This window comes from Danaus plexippus, chromosome 10 (assembly GCF_018135715.1).
Source record: "Danaus plexippus chromosome 10, MEX_DaPlex, whole genome shotgun sequence".
Classification (NCBI taxonomy): Eukaryota; Metazoa; Arthropoda; class Insecta; order Lepidoptera; family Nymphalidae; genus Danaus; species Danaus plexippus.
Genome location: NC_083543.1, coordinates 1746367 through 1768660, shown reverse-complemented (window position 1 = coordinate 1768660; position 22294 = coordinate 1746367). Strand labels below are relative to the sequence as shown.

At 29.9% G+C, this 22294-nt stretch overlaps 1 protein-coding gene and 1 non-coding gene across 2 annotated transcripts; both read right to left on the bottom strand.

The window, feature by feature from the left end:
* Positions 1-73, bottom strand: Trnar-ucu (transfer RNA arginine (anticodon UCU)). The gene has a single exon. It is a non-coding gene; the product is annotated as a tRNA-Arg (tRNA).
* Positions 74-2136: 2063 nt separating this feature from the next.
* LOC116767040 (tachykinin-like peptides receptor 86C) lies at positions 2137-21448 on the bottom strand. The gene is made up of 10 exons (XM_032657193.2): positions 21352-21448; positions 20838-20949; positions 20210-20311; positions 14352-14486; positions 12269-12346; positions 11523-11673; positions 7372-7568; positions 4728-4868; positions 3136-3270; positions 2137-2283 (listed from the first exon to the last, which is right to left on the bottom strand). The coding sequence occupies exons 1-9, from the start codon at positions 21446-21448 to the stop codon at positions 3168-3170; spliced, it is 1116 nt and encodes a 371-aa protein (XP_032513084.2). The 3' UTR covers positions 2137-2283; positions 3136-3167.
* Between the last annotated feature and the right edge of the window lie 846 nt (positions 21449-22294).

Below are 22294 nucleotides of genomic sequence, written 5' to 3'. Positions count from 1 at the left end.
CATCCCTGGTGGGGATCGAACCCACGACCTTTGGATTAGAAGTCCAACGCGCTATCCTCTGCGCCACAGGGACTGTTATTGGGAGCATATTTAGGCAGACGTATTTATTCATACTCTCATTCTACTCTTAATGAATATTTTCCATATAACAATTATCGTTTTAATACTAAGAAAATTATTTAATAAGCAAATTACTAAACAGCAAATTGTAGAAATTTTAAAATAGTATTTAAGAGTATAAAACAGGTATTTTTTCAGAACCATATTTGGTCGTCCTTGGTAACGTTAGATCCTTTACAATATGGAGGTAGATATATAATAATATATTACGCTAAGGTTTTGGGAAAATAAAAGTTTTAAAAGGAATTCGGATTTTTAATGGTCGATTTTTTTTTAAAAACAATATCTTAAAAAATAATTAGCTAATTTTACAACAGTGTAAATTATAAACATTTTTTTTTAAGAAAAATACCTTAACAATATACGTTTAAAATTTAATTTGACATTTTTATACTTAATTTTCAAATATATAAACATTAACCACCATAAATAATTACATGAGAAGAAACTTCTCAGCATTCTATGGAACCACCGTGCGGGTGCCGGGTCCATCGCATTGCAGGGAGATGAGATTTAACAGTGCCTGGGGTTTGCAACCCAGGTGAAATTTTAAAGAGTTGCCCCTTTATCATGTGTTAGGTACATTGTTTTTCACACGTACCCATCATTATAGTCCTATTCATTATATTCTAATACATGAAAATCGTCAATATATTTTCTCTATATTCTAATATGGAATGTTTTATTTATAAAAATGAATATTTTATAAATTTGTACAAACATTTCATAGCAATGAGATCCAAAAAAATTTATTTACAATATTATTTAAAAATAAAAAACATGAGTTAACGTTTGTCAATTTTGTTACAAAATATTAGAATAAAGTTTATATATATATATGTATTAATAATTGTGTTGATCTTAAAAGTTACAATAATGCAATATTAAATTAATTCTTAATTCTGTGTCTGAAATATTATTACTAGAATGTTTTACGAGTATACGCAACATTTCAATTAAACAAGATTTCAAGACAAGAGAAAATTTCTAGAGTCAATATTTTTTCCACGACAAGATGTCTTATAACTAATTAAAAAATATATTGTGTCGTTACTAGTCCAGCATCTCATAACTGGGTACTACTAACACTCCAAAAACCATAGAAAACCACTAACAGGAACTTCAGAACAATTATTTACGTATAATATACAAGTTAAGGTGCTAGTTGGGCGCTAGTCAGATCTCCAAGTTTCTCTAAAGAAGGATTGCAAATCCTGACCACGTCACACAAAACTAGACATTTATACACGTATAAAGTAACATCTTGAAGATTTTGAAAATTTCAGTCCTTATTTTTGTTAAAAAAAATACTTAATATTATTAAACAAATAAATATTAAATACATTCGAACATTTCATACGCAAATGTATAGTGGTTATTAATGCACATGCATTTGGCAAAGTTATTATATGTTATATGGCACTGAAAGGTAAAAATAAAAATAGCAATTTATTAAATTTATAACCTGGCTGAAGTGTAAAAAGATCAGTACTGTTTAGTAAAATTTCTTTTTTATCATTGAAGCTCGATGGAATTAATTATTTATCTAAAATATTTAGCTATTTAAATCCTTACATCATCAAAAAAAAATAACATTGTACACTGTTATAACAAAAATGCATCGACTAATAATTACCTACATTTTTAACAATCTATCCATAAATTCTGTACAATATGAATTCTATGTATTATGTTTAAAATAATATATTAAACTATATAGTTTTATACTATATATTACTTTATTACCGATAATATTATCGGTCATTGGTTTTTCACATATATATGTAAACTGCTCTGATTACTGTAGTATCCGGAATATTTCTTCCTTTGCAGAAATAGTGTTTTGCGGAAACCCGAACTTTGAAGTAATTTTTATAAAAAAAAATAAATTAAAATAAATGCTTAAGTTACTGAAAACATGTAAACGTCAGGATATTTTACATTTTACTCATAATTTTTTTTTAATATATTACACTTAAATTTCTTCCATATTTAATCAACTTAATTTCGATTATAATAAATATATAAATTAAAATAAATTTAGTTTCATCAAATCACGGCGGTTTTTCTTTTAATAGTTGTAAAGAATATTAAAAGATGTAGAATCTGAGATCCGGGCCAAAACGTCATATTTTCTTTAAGCCTTGCGTCCATGGATGACAGCTGAAACATTCTTATTTATTTAATTCTAATAATAACTTTAGTGCAAAATCCTTCTAGCACATAGCTGATTTTACACTTATTTATAATAAGTATTAACGACTATTCATACGTTCATAAAAATATAAACAGTTTACCTTAAACAAAAAAGGCCTAAGTTTGGAGATTTCAGTAATATCATATAAAAATATTGGTTGACTATTTCCTACCAAAGGCAACGAATATATGAAACGAATATATGACATGAAGAGATGTACACCAAAATTTTAGTTGTACCAATTTATGTTCAAAAATTTGTTTATTGTATAAATTAAGGCAATAAATTTTCTTGACGGAAATCTATAAATATATCAATAAATTTTTTAAAACTGTTTAACACGCTACCCTACAAAAAAAATCTTTTCCTGTGTTGTCGGTATTTACTCAGAATAAAAAAAAATGTTAAATATTTAAATTTCAATAAAGATAAGAATTTTATTTCGTATTTATAAAACTAGTTAAAAATATTTTTTCTTAATCGAGCCGTTTCCTCTATTTAGCTACTAAAAATAATATTAGTTTTGGGATATCTCACTTTGTTTCTCGCTAATCATATTAATCAAGCGAGGCAATGTAATATCCTCTAGAGTAATGAGGTTATACTGCTATCGCATCAATTACTGCATATGCGTTATAAGCTGACTGTGAGTAATACATGATAGGGTCTCGATAGCATCAGTGATAGTCATGGAAGTACCTAAATGTAATTATCCGAGGACAAAATACTTTATATATCTCTTTAAATTATCGTAATGGTTTAAATACATGTCCCTAATAAAGTTAAAAAATTTATTTAGTTTTCGTCATTACTCTTACCATCATAGGTCTGATGAGGGCACCTGGGGCAGCTAGCAAGCGAAGGCTGTCTCATCGACCTCGGGCCGAGATCCCGAGACGATCGCGGCCATGCGACTGTTGCATTTCCTCTTGAATTTCTGTGCTCCTCTACACCTGATGACATGACAACTTCGAGATGATATTGAAAATCTCTATAATATATTTTTTATACAATGACATGAAGGATAATTCAAAAATATCTAATATAATAGCAAACTTATTTTGAAATAACATAATGACTTTTACTTTAGTAACAAATATTTTTCTATCTTCAACAGGCATCAGACCTTTTTTTCCAAATAAGTAAGTTATTCTATTTACTTTTATATATAATTAGTGATCCCTTGTAACTATAACGATACTGTTATAATATAAAAATGGACATTGTTGACAATAATTCTTATTTTAGGTTAGGTTCGGTATAAACGATAAACGAGAACGACGTTAGAAGTACTAAGGACTTGAAGTCTGCGTTGCTTAATTAACTATTAGCAAAATATTACAAGCAGTATTATACTAAGGTACATATTGATTTGCTCAAGGCATGTTTGTCTTGTAGCCTTTTATTCAGATGAATTAACATTTTAAAGTAATTTTCTGGCTTTCGTATCACAGATGTCACAGTGTCTAAAATACAATAGACATAGGAATACTTTGATATAATATTATAGACGATTTTAAACGAAATATCCATGATGTTATTTATTCGTAAACAATCACAGTATGACAATAAAGGTATAAAACAAATATAATATGACAATCGATTTTCTTAACTTTATTGGACATTATCAATTAATATTGATTGAAAAGTTGAATGATTTTTATAATATATGTAATAACAAGATTGACATTGAAATGTGTGTGACAATGATTATTTTCTCCACAAAACAATTTTAAATAAATTATAACAAAGATTTATTTTATATCTTTTACTATACAGTAAAGAATCAGAAGAAAAGGCTGCAATTGTGATTTTTAAGTTTATTACTTTCTTCCGCAGCGAAGTCGTTTAATTGAAGTTTTTGTTATATCAATTTTGTCATCGCATGCAATGTATGTGTATTCTACTACTATTTCAGATATATAATGAGATCTAAGATTTTCGAGAGTATTCATTTAAATGAAACTAGTATTATTCGGATTTACTACGCGGATTTTATTATTTAAAAACTACATAATCCTGATGTTTCGGTTACTTTGCAGCAACCGTGATCACGGGCAGACGAGGTCCGTAACCACACCGCAGGACCTCAAGACACCTTGAGCGCATTCTACTGGCATCCAGAGCGGTACGCCAGAAAATTAAGAAATCAATGGCGGTAGATGATAAATAACAAGGACCAACTGACAGACATTCACACCTCGTCTGCCCGTGATCACGGTTGCTGCAAAGTAACCGAAACGTCGGGATTATGTAGTTTTTAAATAATAAAATCCGCGTAGTAAATCCGAATAATACTAGTTTCATTTAAATATTTCAGATATAATTAAATTTGATGTACCATAAGCGCTGCAAAATATTTTTTTAAAGCATCAGAATAAAATACCAAATCACTTCAAACAATAATTACGTTAACGAGTAAAAACCTGATCGGGATCTGCTTCCCGACTGGGAGATAAAATCCGGGGGTGACTCAGGTAGTTGCCTCTTGCGACGGAAACAACTGTCTCGCCAACGGCACAGTATCGCTGTACGGAAGTATGATCTAAATCTGTGGACATATAAAATGTATAGAGCTTATATAAACTAATTAGTCATGTCTATAAAGTTAGTATTAAGCATACTGTAAAGTCAGAAAAGGTTATGGCAGAAATAAAATATTTTCGAATTCTAATAAAAATCTGCCGGTACCTCCAGAGTAATAGTGATAAAAAAAAACTCTGGATATAAAAATTAAGACTTTCATATTTAACACTATTTGGATCGACCGACAGTTACATCGATTTAAAAATGAACAAGTTTGAAGCTGGCGACTTGTTTTTTGCAATACTTGTTTTTCAGTGTAAACTCTCGGTTTTAATTCAAAACTGTATTTCATTTACGTTAACAGTACCAATATAATTTTTCTTAAAATTCGAGTAGTTTTTAGGTTTGGGTGGGTTTGTAAGCCACGCGAGAACGTTCAAGGACATACTTTTTGCATTCAAGTTGTCAATAATTCGGATTAATTCTAATAAAAAAAAATTTAAACAACTGGTATCTCTCTTATTATGCTAAAATCAAATGTAATATGAATGTAATATTTTCATAAATAAAAAAATTACTATCCTTTAGGAATTAAAATTAATACTTGTATTATTTTTAATTGAGTCCCAATTCCGTATAAGTTTCGTAAACAATATATCTTATATTGTTTACGAAACTTTTTGCTGAGTTGTCAAAGCATATTAAGCGATAAATTAGGATAATTTATACATAACAACTATGAACACGACAAAGTTTGACAATGTTATTGATAATTCAGTCTTACCCATAATCTTATTAATATCTTCAGGATATATTAATGCTACACGTATTATAACATATTTTATTGACATATTGCTACAAAGAAAACACAAAGTAGAGTTACATACAAATTTTAATATTGTCCCTTATATTTTATATAAGAAGTAAATTAATGAGCAATAATATTCAATTCACTCGTGTTAAAAGTAATTGAGACGCTACTCGTAAGAAAGAAGATTATAAATTAATATTAAGAATTTTTTAATGAACTGGAAAGTGCTTGATTAACATTTTACCCGTTGGAAGGTGGAAATGAAGTCGTAAGCGGTGAACGTACAATCTCAGTATACACCTATTCACTCTTTTATTGAAGAAGGAAACACAGACCCGAACAAACTGTTCCAATCGCATGCGGTGCGCATGAAGGAGAAGAAGGCGTACCGCTATTTCCGAATGCGAGTAATATCTATAACGAAAGGATAGAGGCCCACCGTGCGTCTGGTTGTCCGATGATAGAAAGGAGACGAAGGAATTAAATCGTGTTATTCCAGCGCACACACTCGAGAGTATATCCTGTAGATTGTAGAATATCGAGTGGCTGGCTATTTTTCGTCTGTGCACTAGGCTGATTAGATGAGATTTATCAAGGCTGTGATCACAAATAAGCCTTTTTGTACGTCACTCCACTGAGTCCAAACAAGTAACATGAGATTTGGCACCGCCTGCTCAGATGTGATAACAGTATTCCACACGGGACCATGCCTGGGCTTTGTATAAATAAAAAAGCTGTTTCGGCGAAAAGTACTGCCGCACTTTTGAAAGGACCGCGTGTTTCCTTCCAGTTTTTTTAGCTTTGGACTCAATAAACCGCCTAAAGTTAACGTTCGAGTATACCTCAGTACCTAATGTCTGAAGATGGTCAGAGTATTCTGAAAAGTCAAGATAAACGGAATTCTCTTGGCAGTGAAAAGACATACTTGGGTTTTGGTGGCGTTAAATTTCACAAGATTGACATCGCTCCATTCGAAGACCGCCTTTTTTTTATTTTATTTAAAAAAAATAAAAAAAATCGAAGACTGCCTGAAGTATGCAATAAACACGCTCTACTACAGCCTTTCATTCTAACTTTAATTAAACTAGGACTGGGTTCATACCATTCCATGACTGTGTTGTCATCTGTGTAACTAAAATTACAAAAATATAAACTTGTGGAAATGATACACCCCTGAGGAACCTCAGCGTTGACAGCCATTGGCTCAGACAAGCAGCCATTAACATTTACTCTTAGTTTACGGTCCCTCAGAAAGTCAGAAATCTAGGTTACTAGACCAGGGACTATGCCGTAGCTAAAACTTAGGATTTATTCTTTTTTTCAACTTTTCAATTGGCTTTAATCCAAGAAAATAGCAAGGTCTAGCTGAATAAATCTAACTTTTCCGGACACTATGAGTTTTATTATTATTTTACATTTAGACACATGTTTCCGAGGCTTCGGCGAGAAGACGAGATGAACGTGTCTGTCAATAAGACCTCCTTAGCCCTAGCTGAATGAAAAAGATATCTCAGAAACACTAGTCAAACAAGCGTTATATAATTAAGACAAATACGTACATTTTTACATATACAAGAATTAAAATAAAATTAAACTTTAAATAAATCGATTTTTAGCTAGAAAACTATTTGAGATGATAAATATAAGTAAAAATAATAAAAGCTAATTTAAAAATAAACTAAGTATAACACTCAAGTTCCTATAAAAGAATCCTTACTTGGCGTTCATCCAGTAATAAATGATTGGGTTCACCATAGCGTTGGCCATTGCGAGCCAATAAAATCCAAGATACACGTGTTGAATGTACTTCATATATAATATAGATGGATTAAAGTGCGTGTAAATAAAGTACGAATGATACGGAAGCCAGCATAGTCCAAATATGACAATCACGAGGATGAACATCTTAACCACCTGTAACAAAAGCAGATGAATAGATTTCGTTACTATCTGTCAAAGTTTAAAAACTGTGAAGTGATTAAATTATTTATTAACCATTTAAATTTAAAAAGTTCGAGCAAAATAAGCCTCTACAACCTTCGTATTTAGTTTTATGTAGTTTGACCAAAAGCTCTTCTCCAATATACGAAGTAGATAAAATTAAATTGAACAGCCTTATACCAAGGTTACACAAATAGAAAAGAAAATGTAATATGTATGTCAATTAATATAAAAATACGTTTATTATCAGTAGATAAAAACCTGGTACGATCGAAGTCTGCTTTCAAAACAGAGAATATGAGAGAGGATATATACTCGTATGTTTTATTAATGGGTTTGAGCCCGGTTGCATAAGTTCAAATTTCAAATTCCACACACGGTTTTCATTAATATGCGAATCACTGTCGTTGTGGAAAAATTGCATGGAATCTTATATTGGATTATTTGCAACTTTGTATGTTTGGTTGGTATATAATTTTTAAGTGCCATTAAATAAAAAAAGTCCCTTTTAAAATATACTTTTTTTGTAACTTTTCAGGACCATATGCTATTTGTAGAGAGTTAGTTACATGGGAAGTGACTTTTTCGGTTTTTAAAAAATTAAATGGGATCATATCCATTTTATCCATCAACCTGAAAATAAGTTTTTAATTTATTCTGCTAACATATAAAAATTTAATGATTTGTTTCATATATGTATGTTTAAATAAAAGAACCATTGCGCTAATTGAACTGATAACTCTCAATATTTGATATAATTTCCCTCAATGAAAAAGGTATATTATACAAAAATAAATAAGATGTGAAATAGTTATTCAAGCTATATTAAATTTTTCGTTTTCCTCTTTTCTGAACTTTGATCGATCAATCAGTTACATCCAACAGACACCGAAAATATGTCCGACATTTGTCACGAGCTAAAAATAAGCATTCATCTCCAAAAGTGAAGAGCAATACTTTTAAATAAATGAACCTTTGATTTACTTAATGATTCATACTTAGGTCTATGAATATATACATAAATATTTGATCTTATGGAACTTAAAACTACAAAGGATTTCAGCACATATTCATGAATTTGTATTTGATACTATTTTTAAACTAAATTATAGTACAAATAAGCTGTTTAATTCGTTCAGTGATCCTTATCGTTAAAACATAGTTACAATTGTTCTTGCGAAATTGTTTGTGTAAAGTCCTTAGATTCCTTATTTAATATTCTTGAAAACACGAACAACATTAATTACAATTTAAACTTGATAACATTCACAGGAAATTCTTTAGTTAAGCTATCTAGGAAGATATTTATTAGTAAATGTTGGTTTCACCTTATTAATATTAATATTATTATTATTAAACTGCCGTCTAGGTTCTAGTTAAAATTAATAAATTCCTATTACATATAAAATATATTTTTTATAAGTGGAACACCTGGAAGTGGACCTTTAGTCCCAATCTTCTAGTAAAAGTAAAAGTAATCAAAAAATGTAAACAAATAGAGTTTATCTTCAACTCAATAAAGAAAGATAACTTCGAATACGTTAGCATTTGTTCAAATAAAAATAATGCAAAAATATTTTAACTGTGTCATGAAACCAGGATTCAAGTTTATATATTTAAATCTAATTAAAATTTTTTAGAAAACTATTTAACTCGTTTTAATATTTCGAAATTTACAAAATACAGATTTAATATTTCGAAAACAGGAAAAAGAGTCAATCAGGAGTCAGTTGCCAATAAATATTACTCAAAGTATATATTTTAATTTAAATATGACAATTAGTAAGACATTACCTCGCTCTCTACTCCGAGTAAGGTGCTGTGCAAGATTATCCTAGACAGGCTATCGAGGGCCATTGAACCTCTTCTTCGCAGAGAACAGGCTGGATTCCGACCCAACAGATCGTGCACCGACCAGATTATTACCTTACGCATAATCCTCGAACAAGCATCAGAATGGCAGAGGGAAATGTATTTGACCTTTGTGGATTTCGAAAAAGCTTTTGACACGTCGAGATGGACAGATATCTGGGAGCGTTTACGTGAAGTTGCAGTCCTCGACAAAATAATCAACCTGATAAAAGCCCTCTACACGAAATATTCCTGCAGAGTAACTCACAACGGCCTTTTGTCAGAGGACATGCCAGTCAATGCAGGTGTTCGCCAGGGGCATCTCCTTTCTCCTATTCTCCTCCTTGTCGTTCTGGATGGTATGATGCAGAAAGTCACGAAAAACAAGCGCCGTGGCATGCAATGGGGACTGTTCAGGACTTTGTAAGATCTGGACTATGCCGATGACCTATGCCTGCTGAGTCATACACACGCCGACATGCAAGCCAAATTGGACGACCTACAACGAGAAGCAATGAGATGGGGCTAAAAATAAACACGTAAAAGACCTAGGAGATGAGGTGCGGTGCAACAACTTCTTTGCCGTTGCTCATTGGCACAGAGGCTGTAGAAAAAGTCCACAACTACACCTACCTCGGAAGCATAGTGTTGGAGAGTGGAGGGACCGAAGAGGACATCGCTTCGAGAATCGCCAAATCAAGAGCAGTCTTCGCGCAACTTCGTCCTATATGGCAGTCGCGGAAACTGACCAGGAGAGTTAAAATTAAAATATTCCGGTCCAACGTCAAAACCGTGCTGTTATACGGATGTGAGACGTGTAAAGTTACTAAAGACATCTCGCATCGACTTCAATTGGTGTCTTCGCCGTATTCTCGGTATTTACTGGCCCGAGAAAATCTCCAACGATAATCTGTAGGAACACTGCAGTGAGATACCGATTGACCTGCAAATCAAACGTTGCAAGTGGAAGTGGATCGGCGACACGCTACAAAGGGATCAGGTTCACATACCGAGACAAGCCCTAGACTGGACCCCTGAAGGAAAGCGAAAACGTAACCGCCCTAAGCAGACCTGGCGGCGGACAATCATTGCAAAGGTCAAAAACATCGGCAAGACTTGGAACGACATGAAAGGCGAAGCTCAAAACCGAACGAAATGGCGGCGTACTGTGGCGCCCTCTGCTCCATCTAGGGGACATAGGACCAAGTAGAGAAGAAGAGAATTAGTTTGTACTAATATAATATACAATTGTGTGTATATAACACATACGATTATTTAAAAGATAAACATAAATTAAAAAGTTACCAATAAACACAAATATCGCGAAGTTTATTATATTTATTAGTGCTTATTATATTTATTAGTGCTTTCATTAAAATATCTAAAAAATATTACATGAAAATTTTATTTAATAACTTACTCGGTATACTACATTTATAATAATTAAAAAAATACTTTTTATTTATTTGAACATTATCACAATTAACATAATTATAAAATACTATTATTTTAAGATAGGAAGAAATGGAAAACACACAAAAAATCTTTTAAAATTAACTATCTCACGTATATACAAACTTCATAATAGACTTTTGTTAATCATAAAGTCTTCAAATGTATATAAGTTAGTAACAAATTTTTAAAATCATTCATTTATTACTTTATTAAGAAATTAATTTACTCGAATGTTTGTTAAGAGCTAAGACTATTGATAGTATTCGTGACACATGTATTTGTCCAACCGGAGATCGAATTCGAGAACTGTCAGAATCGTAAGCAGAGGCCAAGGCCATAGACTTGTACATTTTATTTATGCAAATATTAGTTAAGCTTGGCTTTAATTTAAGTCAAATGTTATTTGTCCTAGTCCGCTTACACTAATGGAAAACGAAATCTGTAAAGCTTCAGATTATAGTTGCTAGCTAACTCTTATCCTGTTGAAGTTAAGAGATATGCAATTTTTATAATATCTTCTATATTTAGAATGAATACTAAAATTTCAATTACATATATATTCGTACAAAGGTAAATATAAACATACTTTTGGTTTATTTTTATGACTAATTTGTAACAAACCTTCCTTTTGGATCGAATTGAGTCAGCTTGTCGTTGTGTTAGCTCGCCAATGGAGCGTGATCCCCAGAGCACCCGACCCATGGCGGAGTAAAAGAACATCATCCCCAGCATCGGTACAGCATACGTCACAACAAAGAAAAGTACCTGGTACCTGGGACAGACAATAAATTCTTATAATGATATACAAGACTTTCACGAATATTCATGTAAATAAAACGTAGATTTTAAGATATACTACGCTTGTTTTATTATTTTTAAACTACATAAACCCGACGTTTCGTCTTCTTTGCAGCATCCGTGATCATGGACAGACGAGATAATAATGTCAGACATGTAACATCGGAAGTACGGAGTTTTAGATAATAAACAACGAGTAGTATATCTGATAATATTAGTTTTATTGAAATAAATTATTATCTTAAATAATTTACCATTTCTTGTTTATATATTGTCTAAAATGAGGCTTAACCTAAAATAAATGGATACTACGTAGACGACCTGACATTTTTGAAGTTTGATTTTAATAATTATTAATAATTTCTGGCCACAATTCAATAAAATATAAAGCAGTATTAAATATTTTAAATAGAAAGTATGACGAAGACATTGAAAAATATATAAAATCAACTTAAGCCGTTTGACAAACGGAGACGAAAATTAAACTTTTTTATTTTAAGATTTGATTTTTTTTCGGTAGATTTAATAAATTAATTCCCCTTACAATGCTTTAACCACAATATACTTACATGAAATCCATATACGACACATCAGGAAGACCATCCGGCCAAGACAATAAACACGCCGTCTTTAATGTCCCTTTTGACCTAATAAACAAATAAAAGCTATGACGATATTGGGTTAATAATATGACATTGCTGTTCCCACATGAGCTTTAAGATTTATATATTTGTAGTCTAGAATTAAAAGCGCAAGTAGCACTTGTAAAAACTTTCAGATATTTTCACTTTTTTCTCAGGTTCAGCAAATCATTGTTTGTACTATCAAAACTACAAGAGGACTTTGATAAATTGAAAAAGTTTTGTAATAGGAAATGTTTTTAACCTAACAACTGTAAGCCACAAAGTTGGAAATAGTCTGAAGTAATCAAGACAACATCGTCGATATAATTAAGGAATACAATTTCCTTCCGTAATTTAATGTCAAAATGTAGACTCGTTCTAAGACAATTTTGTAATTATTTCAAGCCCCAAATAGCAAGACTGGCATGAAAATAATGCCATTCCATTAATAAAAAAACAAATGATAATAATGACTAGAATCGAGTCGTAACGTACAGATGTTGACTGATTATGTATAAATTTGTAGCCAAAAGTATTAGTATGTATTCAGGTTTCGAAAAAACCTATTAAAATAATATTTTTATTATATTTTAATAAAGCATTCGCACGATTCTACCTGCTTTTGATTCCTTCTAATGTACACTTTTAAGCATTTTTTTTGTAACTGATATTCTTAACTTAAAACATTTTTATACTTAAAAAAAGGAACATTAATAACGATCCCTACACCAGATTAGTCTAGTCCTCCGGACATTTATTTTTGACAGTATACTTCCCTAATTACAGTTTTGAAAAATACGTCTCATATATTTCTCAATAGACCTGCTACGCAAATTAACTAAATATAATCTACATTGTATATATCTGTTATATTATATTTTGCCTTATTATCTTGTAATCGGTGTAATAAAAAGGCAATTTAGTATAAATATATGTATTGTAATATTATAACTTACAATTTAATTAATGAGACGAGATTACAGTGCTAAGTTCGGATGGCGACTGGCGATAAAGATATAATAACTTATTAATCTACTATGTAACATATCGAATATCGGTTTGTTTCTAAATGCCAATATTGACAGTGATTTTCGCTTACATTAATAACTTCACAATATATAATACGTAGGCACAATATTATTTCATTTATTTTCATCCATTATGGTTTATAAATATAGATTATATTATTTAGCTCTGGTTTTTATAACATTATTTATTCTATAAGAATTTAAAAATCTTGTGGAATTCGAATTATTTCAGGCTAAATAACTTTTTATTTCGGGACAAGTAATGAGGACCTTAGTAAGGAAGTAAACCTTAAATTACAAGAAATTTTTGACATAAAATAATTTTTCAAGTAAACAACTAGGCGGAAATTTAATTAAACAACAACCTAAAATAAATATATTTTAATCCAGACTTTGTCGCAACAGAGATTTTCAAAAAATATATATACAAAAGGCTTTAGTAGCGATCGTGTCTATTACAACAGTCTTAGAGCTTTAGAAATCAACAATAGCTGTTAATAATTATTGTTAGAAGCTTAACTATATATAGCTTTTAGTAACTATTTATTATTGAGGGGTTATTATAATATAATATGTATTATTTGTCATAAACTAGTAACTAATATAAGTACGAGTATGCAAAATAAAACATCAATAGCAATACATTTCACGAATTACTGAAAACCTACAGCGGAAAGTCTCATACAATATAAGTTTTGTTGAAAACCTTTCACGAAACTAGCCTTAAAAATAACTGTCTGTAAACTTTATATTACTGTCTATAAACGAATACCATAATGTTGTACATTTTAAGTAAACATAAGAAAAACAACTACATATTTTAATATATAAAAAAATTAGGTATAGTATTTTCCAAAAAACAAATAAAGAAATTAAAATTATATTAAAAATTCATACTTCATACAATCATATTAAAACTAAGATTGGTTATCCTGTCTTTTTGGCCTTCGCCATTTCCATAGCAAAAAATCATAATAACACGAATGTCAATTTCTACATACCTGTATTCTTTTGTGGTGGAGTAAAGAAGACACGGTATAGCAAGAAGCATACCGCTGACCCAAATACCGGCGATCATGACGAGGGAACACGTCTTAGACATCCGCGGTCTCATCGGCCGTACGATTGCTTGATACCTTTGTCAAAAAATAAGATTAATATACGATTTTTTTCTTGTTACGATATAATATATTACATTCATAAATATATCACGATCACAACGGAAGCAGAAAAAAATTCCTTGTAGCTTTGAAGTCGTTTTAAATGTGAAGCAAATTTTTATATTATAGAAAACAACAGATTTTCAGAGTTAACTATTTAGAAAAACACTTACTCGAAAACAGATATAAATATTTAGAAACTTAATATGAAACGGCTTTACAAATCATCATGATTATAAAGAATAACTGAAAAGCTAAAGCTACCGAACCACTTTAACGACCTCGAGACACTGTATAAAGTCTGTTAACTTAAGATAAAAACACAAAAATAAAGATCCCAATTTCTTTTAATAGTGAAGTTGTTTCAAAAGTTAATCCTTTTTTCTAAGTGCTAAATTTTTTTCCAACCTTAAGTTGTATCATCGGTTTAAGTATGTGTACTTTTTAAATATACTCGTACATACATAATATGTATGTCACTCAATAATAACTATATTATAATTAAAGTTATAATTACAATTACAATGTTACAAAGTAATTAATGTTACAATAGACTAAAGATTGAAAACTAGTAACTCTGAAGTTAATGAGACGTCTTGTCTATGTTAGGTATTTGGAATATTTATTTAGAAAGGTATTTGAATATTAACACTCTAATGAGCATTTGTAAATCACTTGTAACTACTTTAAAATAGGATTATTTAGTGTATTTTGCATTCTAATAACTATTAATAAACTGTGAAGGATTAAGTTCACGAGGTGTTGTCCCTCAACGACTCCTTAACTACTTTTGTTTGAATATAAATTTCATTTATAATATATTTGGTACTCTTATCTCCTATGTGTTCCACATATTGTTATCAAAGAAAAACAAGAAACGGCATTACAGAAGTTTCGTTGAACACGGTAATGTGCCCATTTCTATTCATCCTATTTATTATTACCATGCCTGGTGTTTATTTTAAAACGATATTAACTCATTTTAGCATTTACAGTTACATATAAAATTATTCGTTTTATACAATTTTAAGGAATTTTATCGGAAAACTCCTGCAATAAAATATTGTTCAAATTTCAATCAAAACATGAGAGCCCAACTTTGATATCTTTTTCATGTCTATGACGGTCTAAACTTTCTTTTTAAAAAGAGGTCATTATGATTAATGGATGTGTATCGAAGCGTGTTACAGTTGTTACATTTCTCTTCGGATAGGTGACAGACTATCTTCGCCAGTATCTCATTTAAGCTTATCATATTTTTAAGAAAATGGATAAGGCATTTTACAATCATTTTGATGTTCTATGAATGCCATCAATTTAAACAAAGTAAATTGTCGCTCTTGCGAAAAATTTTCCGTAAGATTAAGGATGAAATATAAAAATATAATAACAATTCTTTCGTTTCATTGTCAAAATATATTGTGATACCGTTGTTTATTGCTGTTTCAAAATAATTTTGTACCAATTCAGTTTCGATTTAGACAATCCATTTACACGTCACGGAGAAGATAAGAGCAAATAACATTTTATAGCTGTCTTTAAATTGTACCCACAGTAAGATTTTCAACAAAAATTTATTGTTTTTTATCTTTATAGAAACGGCGTTTCGTTTGGACTTAATGATAAATTATTCAATTCTAGCTCCCAGTTTTGGACAAAATAAATTTCTAAAACAATCTTTTCACAGTTCTTAGACTTTTCAATAAAATTGAATCTAAATCCGATATCGTAACAGCATCTCATCTATCGTAACAGCATCTCGATTCAAATATATTTTTCGGATTTTATTGACTATAATAAGAACTGAAATAGGCGTTCACTCATATTTCATGCCGTGAATCGCTAACAATGTAATTTTGAGGGAGAATTTACGGATAATAAATTCGTATAACTTGATATGTGCTAATCAAGTTGTGTAATATTAGTTAGTTTTAATTGTGTAGGTTAGTAGTTAATTATATAGGTAGTATCCTACCATAGTATTATTAACTTTACAGTGTAAAGGAATATGACCCGAGAAAAAAAAAGTTATCCTAGCAACCTCTTCAGGTGTGTGAGCTCTGAGAGGGGGAGGATGCGACAGATTTGTAAGTGACTTGACGCACACGAGATTTTTGATGACAAATAAATCTCCGGATGACCACGTTAGAATGTGTTGTTAGTAATGCAGTAATTAAATATTGATATTGCTATATTACTGTTTTTATTTTTATTTTCGGTGTAAACAAAAATAAATACACATCTAAAACATTAAAATATTATATTACTGTTTACCCATCTCTTCTTCTTGGTTACAGAATGTGTATTCAAATATCATAATATAGTCCTCAGAACATGTCTCATTTTTCAGGCTTATTATAACTTCATCTATCACTTTATCAAAACTCATATCCAGCACCTGATATTGGTTTTTTTTTTTCATCATACTTTAGTAATTTTTGTAGTCTCAATACGAAAACATTTCTTTCAATTAAATTTTTGTAATCCAATGAAGAAATGTGATTAACTGATTCATAGCTTTTTATATCAATCCACTCAAGCCCCATCCATGGGCTAAGATCGGGCCATTATTTGAAAAAGCGAAGAACGATATGACCTACATCCATCCACATTTCATCAATGGTTTATTTTCCGACCTGATTTCTGTTTATCAGCTATAATAGTTCGGCTTTAATATTGTCTAGTGTACTTTTACATTATTTTCGCGTTAACACTCTTGTATCTGGATTGTACTTTTTTTATCCATATACACTTTGTTATTAGATTTATCGTTGGAATTAAGTATAAACTTCCCGGAACAATTGACCCCGGTGACATAACTGGTATGGTGTCCAACTGCAGAAACTGAGTTATATTGCTATGTGTTTATTTCCCCTGTACTGTCGCTCTCATTCCGCAAAAAGTGGCTTTTGGCTATTGAAGCGAGAACTATAATAAAATATTGTAAAATCTTTAAAAATGTATATTTAAATTAAAAATGTATCATTAAGTCCGTAGATTTAATTTATTCATATAAATTTATATAACAACAATTTTCTTTGATCTATATTTCTTTTATTACTCATGCATAAAAAACCGAAATAGTATAATAGTTATATGCAAAAAGACGTGACCCAGGTCACACAAATTTTGGTGCCATTTGTTACCATATGATTCAGAAAAAAATATTAATTTATCTTCAATTTCAATTGTCAGCTGTTTTAGGCTACAGAGATACTTGTGTTTTTAAGAACCTATAAAATATAACATAATATATATATATATACTTTCATTGTATTCTTATTATCAGGATCATTTATGATCTTATGTTTTTGACTATCACAAAAAGTCACAGTTTCACCAGAATACCTATTTTTTTCTTGTTTTTTTTTATTTCGTTAATACTTATTTCCCTACAAGTTTTCATGCTGTGCTACTTTGGTATATATATGAAGTGTGCTGTAAACTGTATCTCTGTATAAGTTTATCTTAGTACTTAATATGGTGACAACATGATCTCAATATGTGCTGTTCGCAAAGATCTTTCCTTTACTTAAATTACTCAATTTGGTTAACGATCGTATTCACATTGCGGTTTGAATATTTAATTTAATTAATTTGTTCTTAAATTATTTTCTTTAAATAGGATATATATTTTTTTTTATTCACCATAAACGAAAATATTTTTATGTATCTCCCTTAAAGAAAGTGCAAAGGGGCTTTTGGAATGATGAAAACTTCATGTCACTTCTGAAAATATAAATAGATATACTATAGATATTTCGATTACCTCACTTTGAGCGAGCGCAAAAGCTTTTTGTGTTTCTTACGTGGATGCCCAGCAAATACAGTGTTTTTAAGTGATAATTTTAATGCTAATAAGCTTAAGAAAATTACGTATAGTTAAAAATCTAACAGAGCCTATATACAGCTTTAACCAAAGGTTGTTAATATATCGAAAATAAGAGTCTCAAATTTAAAGAGATAGAGATCCATATATTTTGTTAAGATAAAACGAAATAATGTTTATGAACCAAAATTTATCATTTATTATTATTATTTTCATTATTATTTTATTTTGTTTGTCTAATGGTTTTAATCAAACTTAGATAATAAAATAAATATTCCATATCCATGGTTTTACACTTACGTACAGGATTCCTCTAACTTTTTCAAATAACTATTATGCCCCTACTCTATACAGAAAATGTCTTTCAGTTTTTCTTTTGCACAATACACTTCTTAATTTTTTTGAATCCGTTGCATGCAATTTTACTTGTGACCAGCTCATTGATACTTGATTTTGGTGTTTTGCGATTTTATATTTTATTTTTATAATATTCCAATGCACTTCTTGTGTAAATGTGAGTTTTATAAGATTTTTTGCCAATATTTTTTTATAGCCAAATTAGTTTATAAGTTTATCTCAGAACACAAATCATGGAGGCTGTTTTTTGTATACAGAATGCATTTATATGTCAGATTATTTTACTGAAAATATCTTTAAGAAAATTTTACATGGATCGCCTGCTCTGATTCTTTGAAAGTAACTTTTCGACTTGAGCTATTCAACCATAATACCAATTCGCTCCTCATTCCACGTCAAAGAAAATGTTTTAAAAATAGTTTTTGAGCTACGAAAGTCATATTAAAAACAGATAATGTGTACTATTCTCGCATAAAATTTTAATATCTAGTATCTCTCAACAAAATATTTTACGAAATTCTCCTCATAAAATATTATTTGTTATCATATTTGGATAAAAAAATCTGTATCTGAATTTCTTATAAAATTTTTATCAAGCAATCTCGTAAATAATTTACTTAAAAATTGTGTATGAAACAAAATTTTATATATTATATTTAACACAAAACACTATGATTTTGGCATGAAATAATAATAATTTTTGCTTACAAATGGTGTTAATTATTTAATACAAATCTGTTACTTGCCCGACATACTTATCGAAAAGTTGATTCTATCATATTGACAAAACCTTTCAATATTATGATATATAAACATAGGAACAAAGATAATTCTAGATGCGACCTATACAGTATCGTAAAATTAAGGCAATCTAAAAGGTTCGTATTAGTATATGATATTTTAAGTTTTTTAAAAATAAATAATATTTGTGAGTATAATTTACTTTCAAGAAAAATTTCATAGTCTCTCAAGATTCCCTGACTCGCTTTAGGTAAGACATTTTTTGTTAATATAAAATAAGCATATCTATAACATACTTATCATTAGAAACAGAGTTAAGACTTATTAAAAACTAGTTTTTACCCGCGACTTCGTCCGGGTTAATTTTGGAATTATATATAGAGCTAACCAGGCGAACTCTATTCCGCTCTAGAGGCCATAACCAGATATTGAAATTTGTTTTTTCTTTTTTGATCCAACAGTATTAAATATCCTATGTCCGTCTGCTGGTTTTAAGCTATCTCCCCGCCAATTTTCAACCATATCCCTGCAGCCGTTCTTAAGTTATAAATAGTGTAACTAACACAACTCTCTTTAATATATAGATATAAAACTATTTCAAATAGAATCCACTACATTTTTTTGACAAATTTTAAAAGGTCAGACAAAAGATATCTAGATCCTGCTATTTTTATTAAATAAAATACACAAGACAAGATAATAATCTAAATCTAAGCTTTAAGTTCTTTTTGAGGGTAGAATAAAATGAGATTTCCTGAAAAACCTATATTACCTGTCGAATGATATTCCCGTAAGTGTAAACACGCTTGCAGCAACCGTTACGTTTGCTATAAAGTTACTGAGCTGACAGTAACGAACACCAAACACCCAGTCGCTAAAACAATAGTATGTCATTAAAATTAAAAACGAGTGAGTTTTTTGTAAATATATCATTGCATTGTCATTGTTTTCCAAAACAATATGCTACAACATGAGTAGATTATTTTTATAACTTCATTAAATGCAAATACCGAAATATGTATTGATTAAAATTTGTATTGTATGAGGAAAAAAATGTTTAATTATAAGTGAGATGCCTTATTTCAATTAATTAAGGTGGTAGTAAAAAGGGAAATTTCGAGTAAATGTAATTTTGTTCAATATTTCTGATATAAACGTTTATTTTGTCATACTGTGAAATTATTTCAAGTTTTTAAGTTACTTTTTTATACTTTTAAAAACAAATTTCTTGTTATAGATGGGAAGTAAATTTAATAAAATAATTTCCGTTTTAAATATATTTCTTTAAGCCTGTTTTGGCAAGAAAAGACAGATTTTTTTTTTGTGGGTGACAACTTATATTATATGTAAAGTTATATTATGTATATACATGAGAACATGTATAATATATAAGTACTAACCTATGTAGCATGTAGATAAAGTTAAAGAGACAGTTAAGAGACGCCATCATCAAATCAGCGAAGGAGAGATTAACCAAGAAGTAGTTCGTCACAGTTCTCATTCGACGATGAGCTATTGTAAAACAATAATTATTATAAAATGTAAAATATATAATATATTTATACATATACACGCATTATATTCGATGGTTACATTATAGGGGTGTACTGTTCACAGGAATTGAACCATTTTATCATGACAAACCTTTTAAAAAGTTCTATTTATTTAAAGATAGATTTTTTCATACTTGTTGTTTTGTTTTAAAATATATAAATAAGCTTCATGAATAAAGGAGAACCAAAAGAAAGTTTTTTTAGAAAAATATATTTCGTTTAAAGCACCCAAGCGTGTAATTTGGAGCCTTAGAAAAAATTTAAACATTTTTTTTGCAGAAGAAACTTTACTAATTTTTGTTTTAAAATATAAAGTTACAAGTACATTTTAAGAAGTTCACAATTTTGGATAGATATTTACCTGTAACTATCCATATGACGATAGCGTTTCCTCCGATCGCAACGGTGAGCATGGCAGCAAACAAACAAACCCATGAGTTGTGTGCCCATGGCGGCATTAAAGATGAAGTAGGGGATGGGGTCGGTTTCTTAGGAACCATAAGAGTGGCGGCCCCAAGAATGCTTCTATTGAAATCCATTTCCCATGTGTAAACAACCTGCGTTGTGGAAATTATAATTACCTTATACCTTTTGTTATGTTTCTGACCTACAACAGCATAATTTAAAAGAACGTCTTTGTTGCGAATCTTAAAATATCCTTTTAATTTATCACGAAAATTATTTTTAAACATAAAAAATAAATGTACATTCATAACTTGAATTATGAAGGATTTTTGATTTGTGAACGTTGGTAAACTAACAAAAAAAACACATTTTCGAGAGTAATTCAGTGTGTTTTATACATTTCTTATTCATAATTGGTGAAAAGAAAGATAAAATTAATTTATTTTTTCGTCTAATCTCAATATCTCGATATTTAACCAACAATAATAAATAGAAGATAATAGCAATGCTAAAAATAAGTGTATGAGAAGAGAACATTTGTCCATACTCCGACAAATATTTATCACCCTGAGTACAACAATAGCAGCAATGACGTCACAATACTAATGCTATAGGAAAAAGCCGAATGCAACGCTTGATTACTTTGGCGAACTTCCAAACAGGAACACATAGTTTCCGAAAGTTCTTCCCTTACGAATAACTATTCATCATTCCTTCTGCCAACATTAAACTCGGCTTTTTATGACATGCCTTTATTACATATTTCTGTGCTTTCGAACGTTTTGTTACAAAAAAAAAAAAAGTGTGATGTTGTTAATAATTTTCTTTCATATTTTAGGTGCAGAAATCAAAATGAAACTATTATAAATTAAAAACGACGCATATAATTAATCACACTA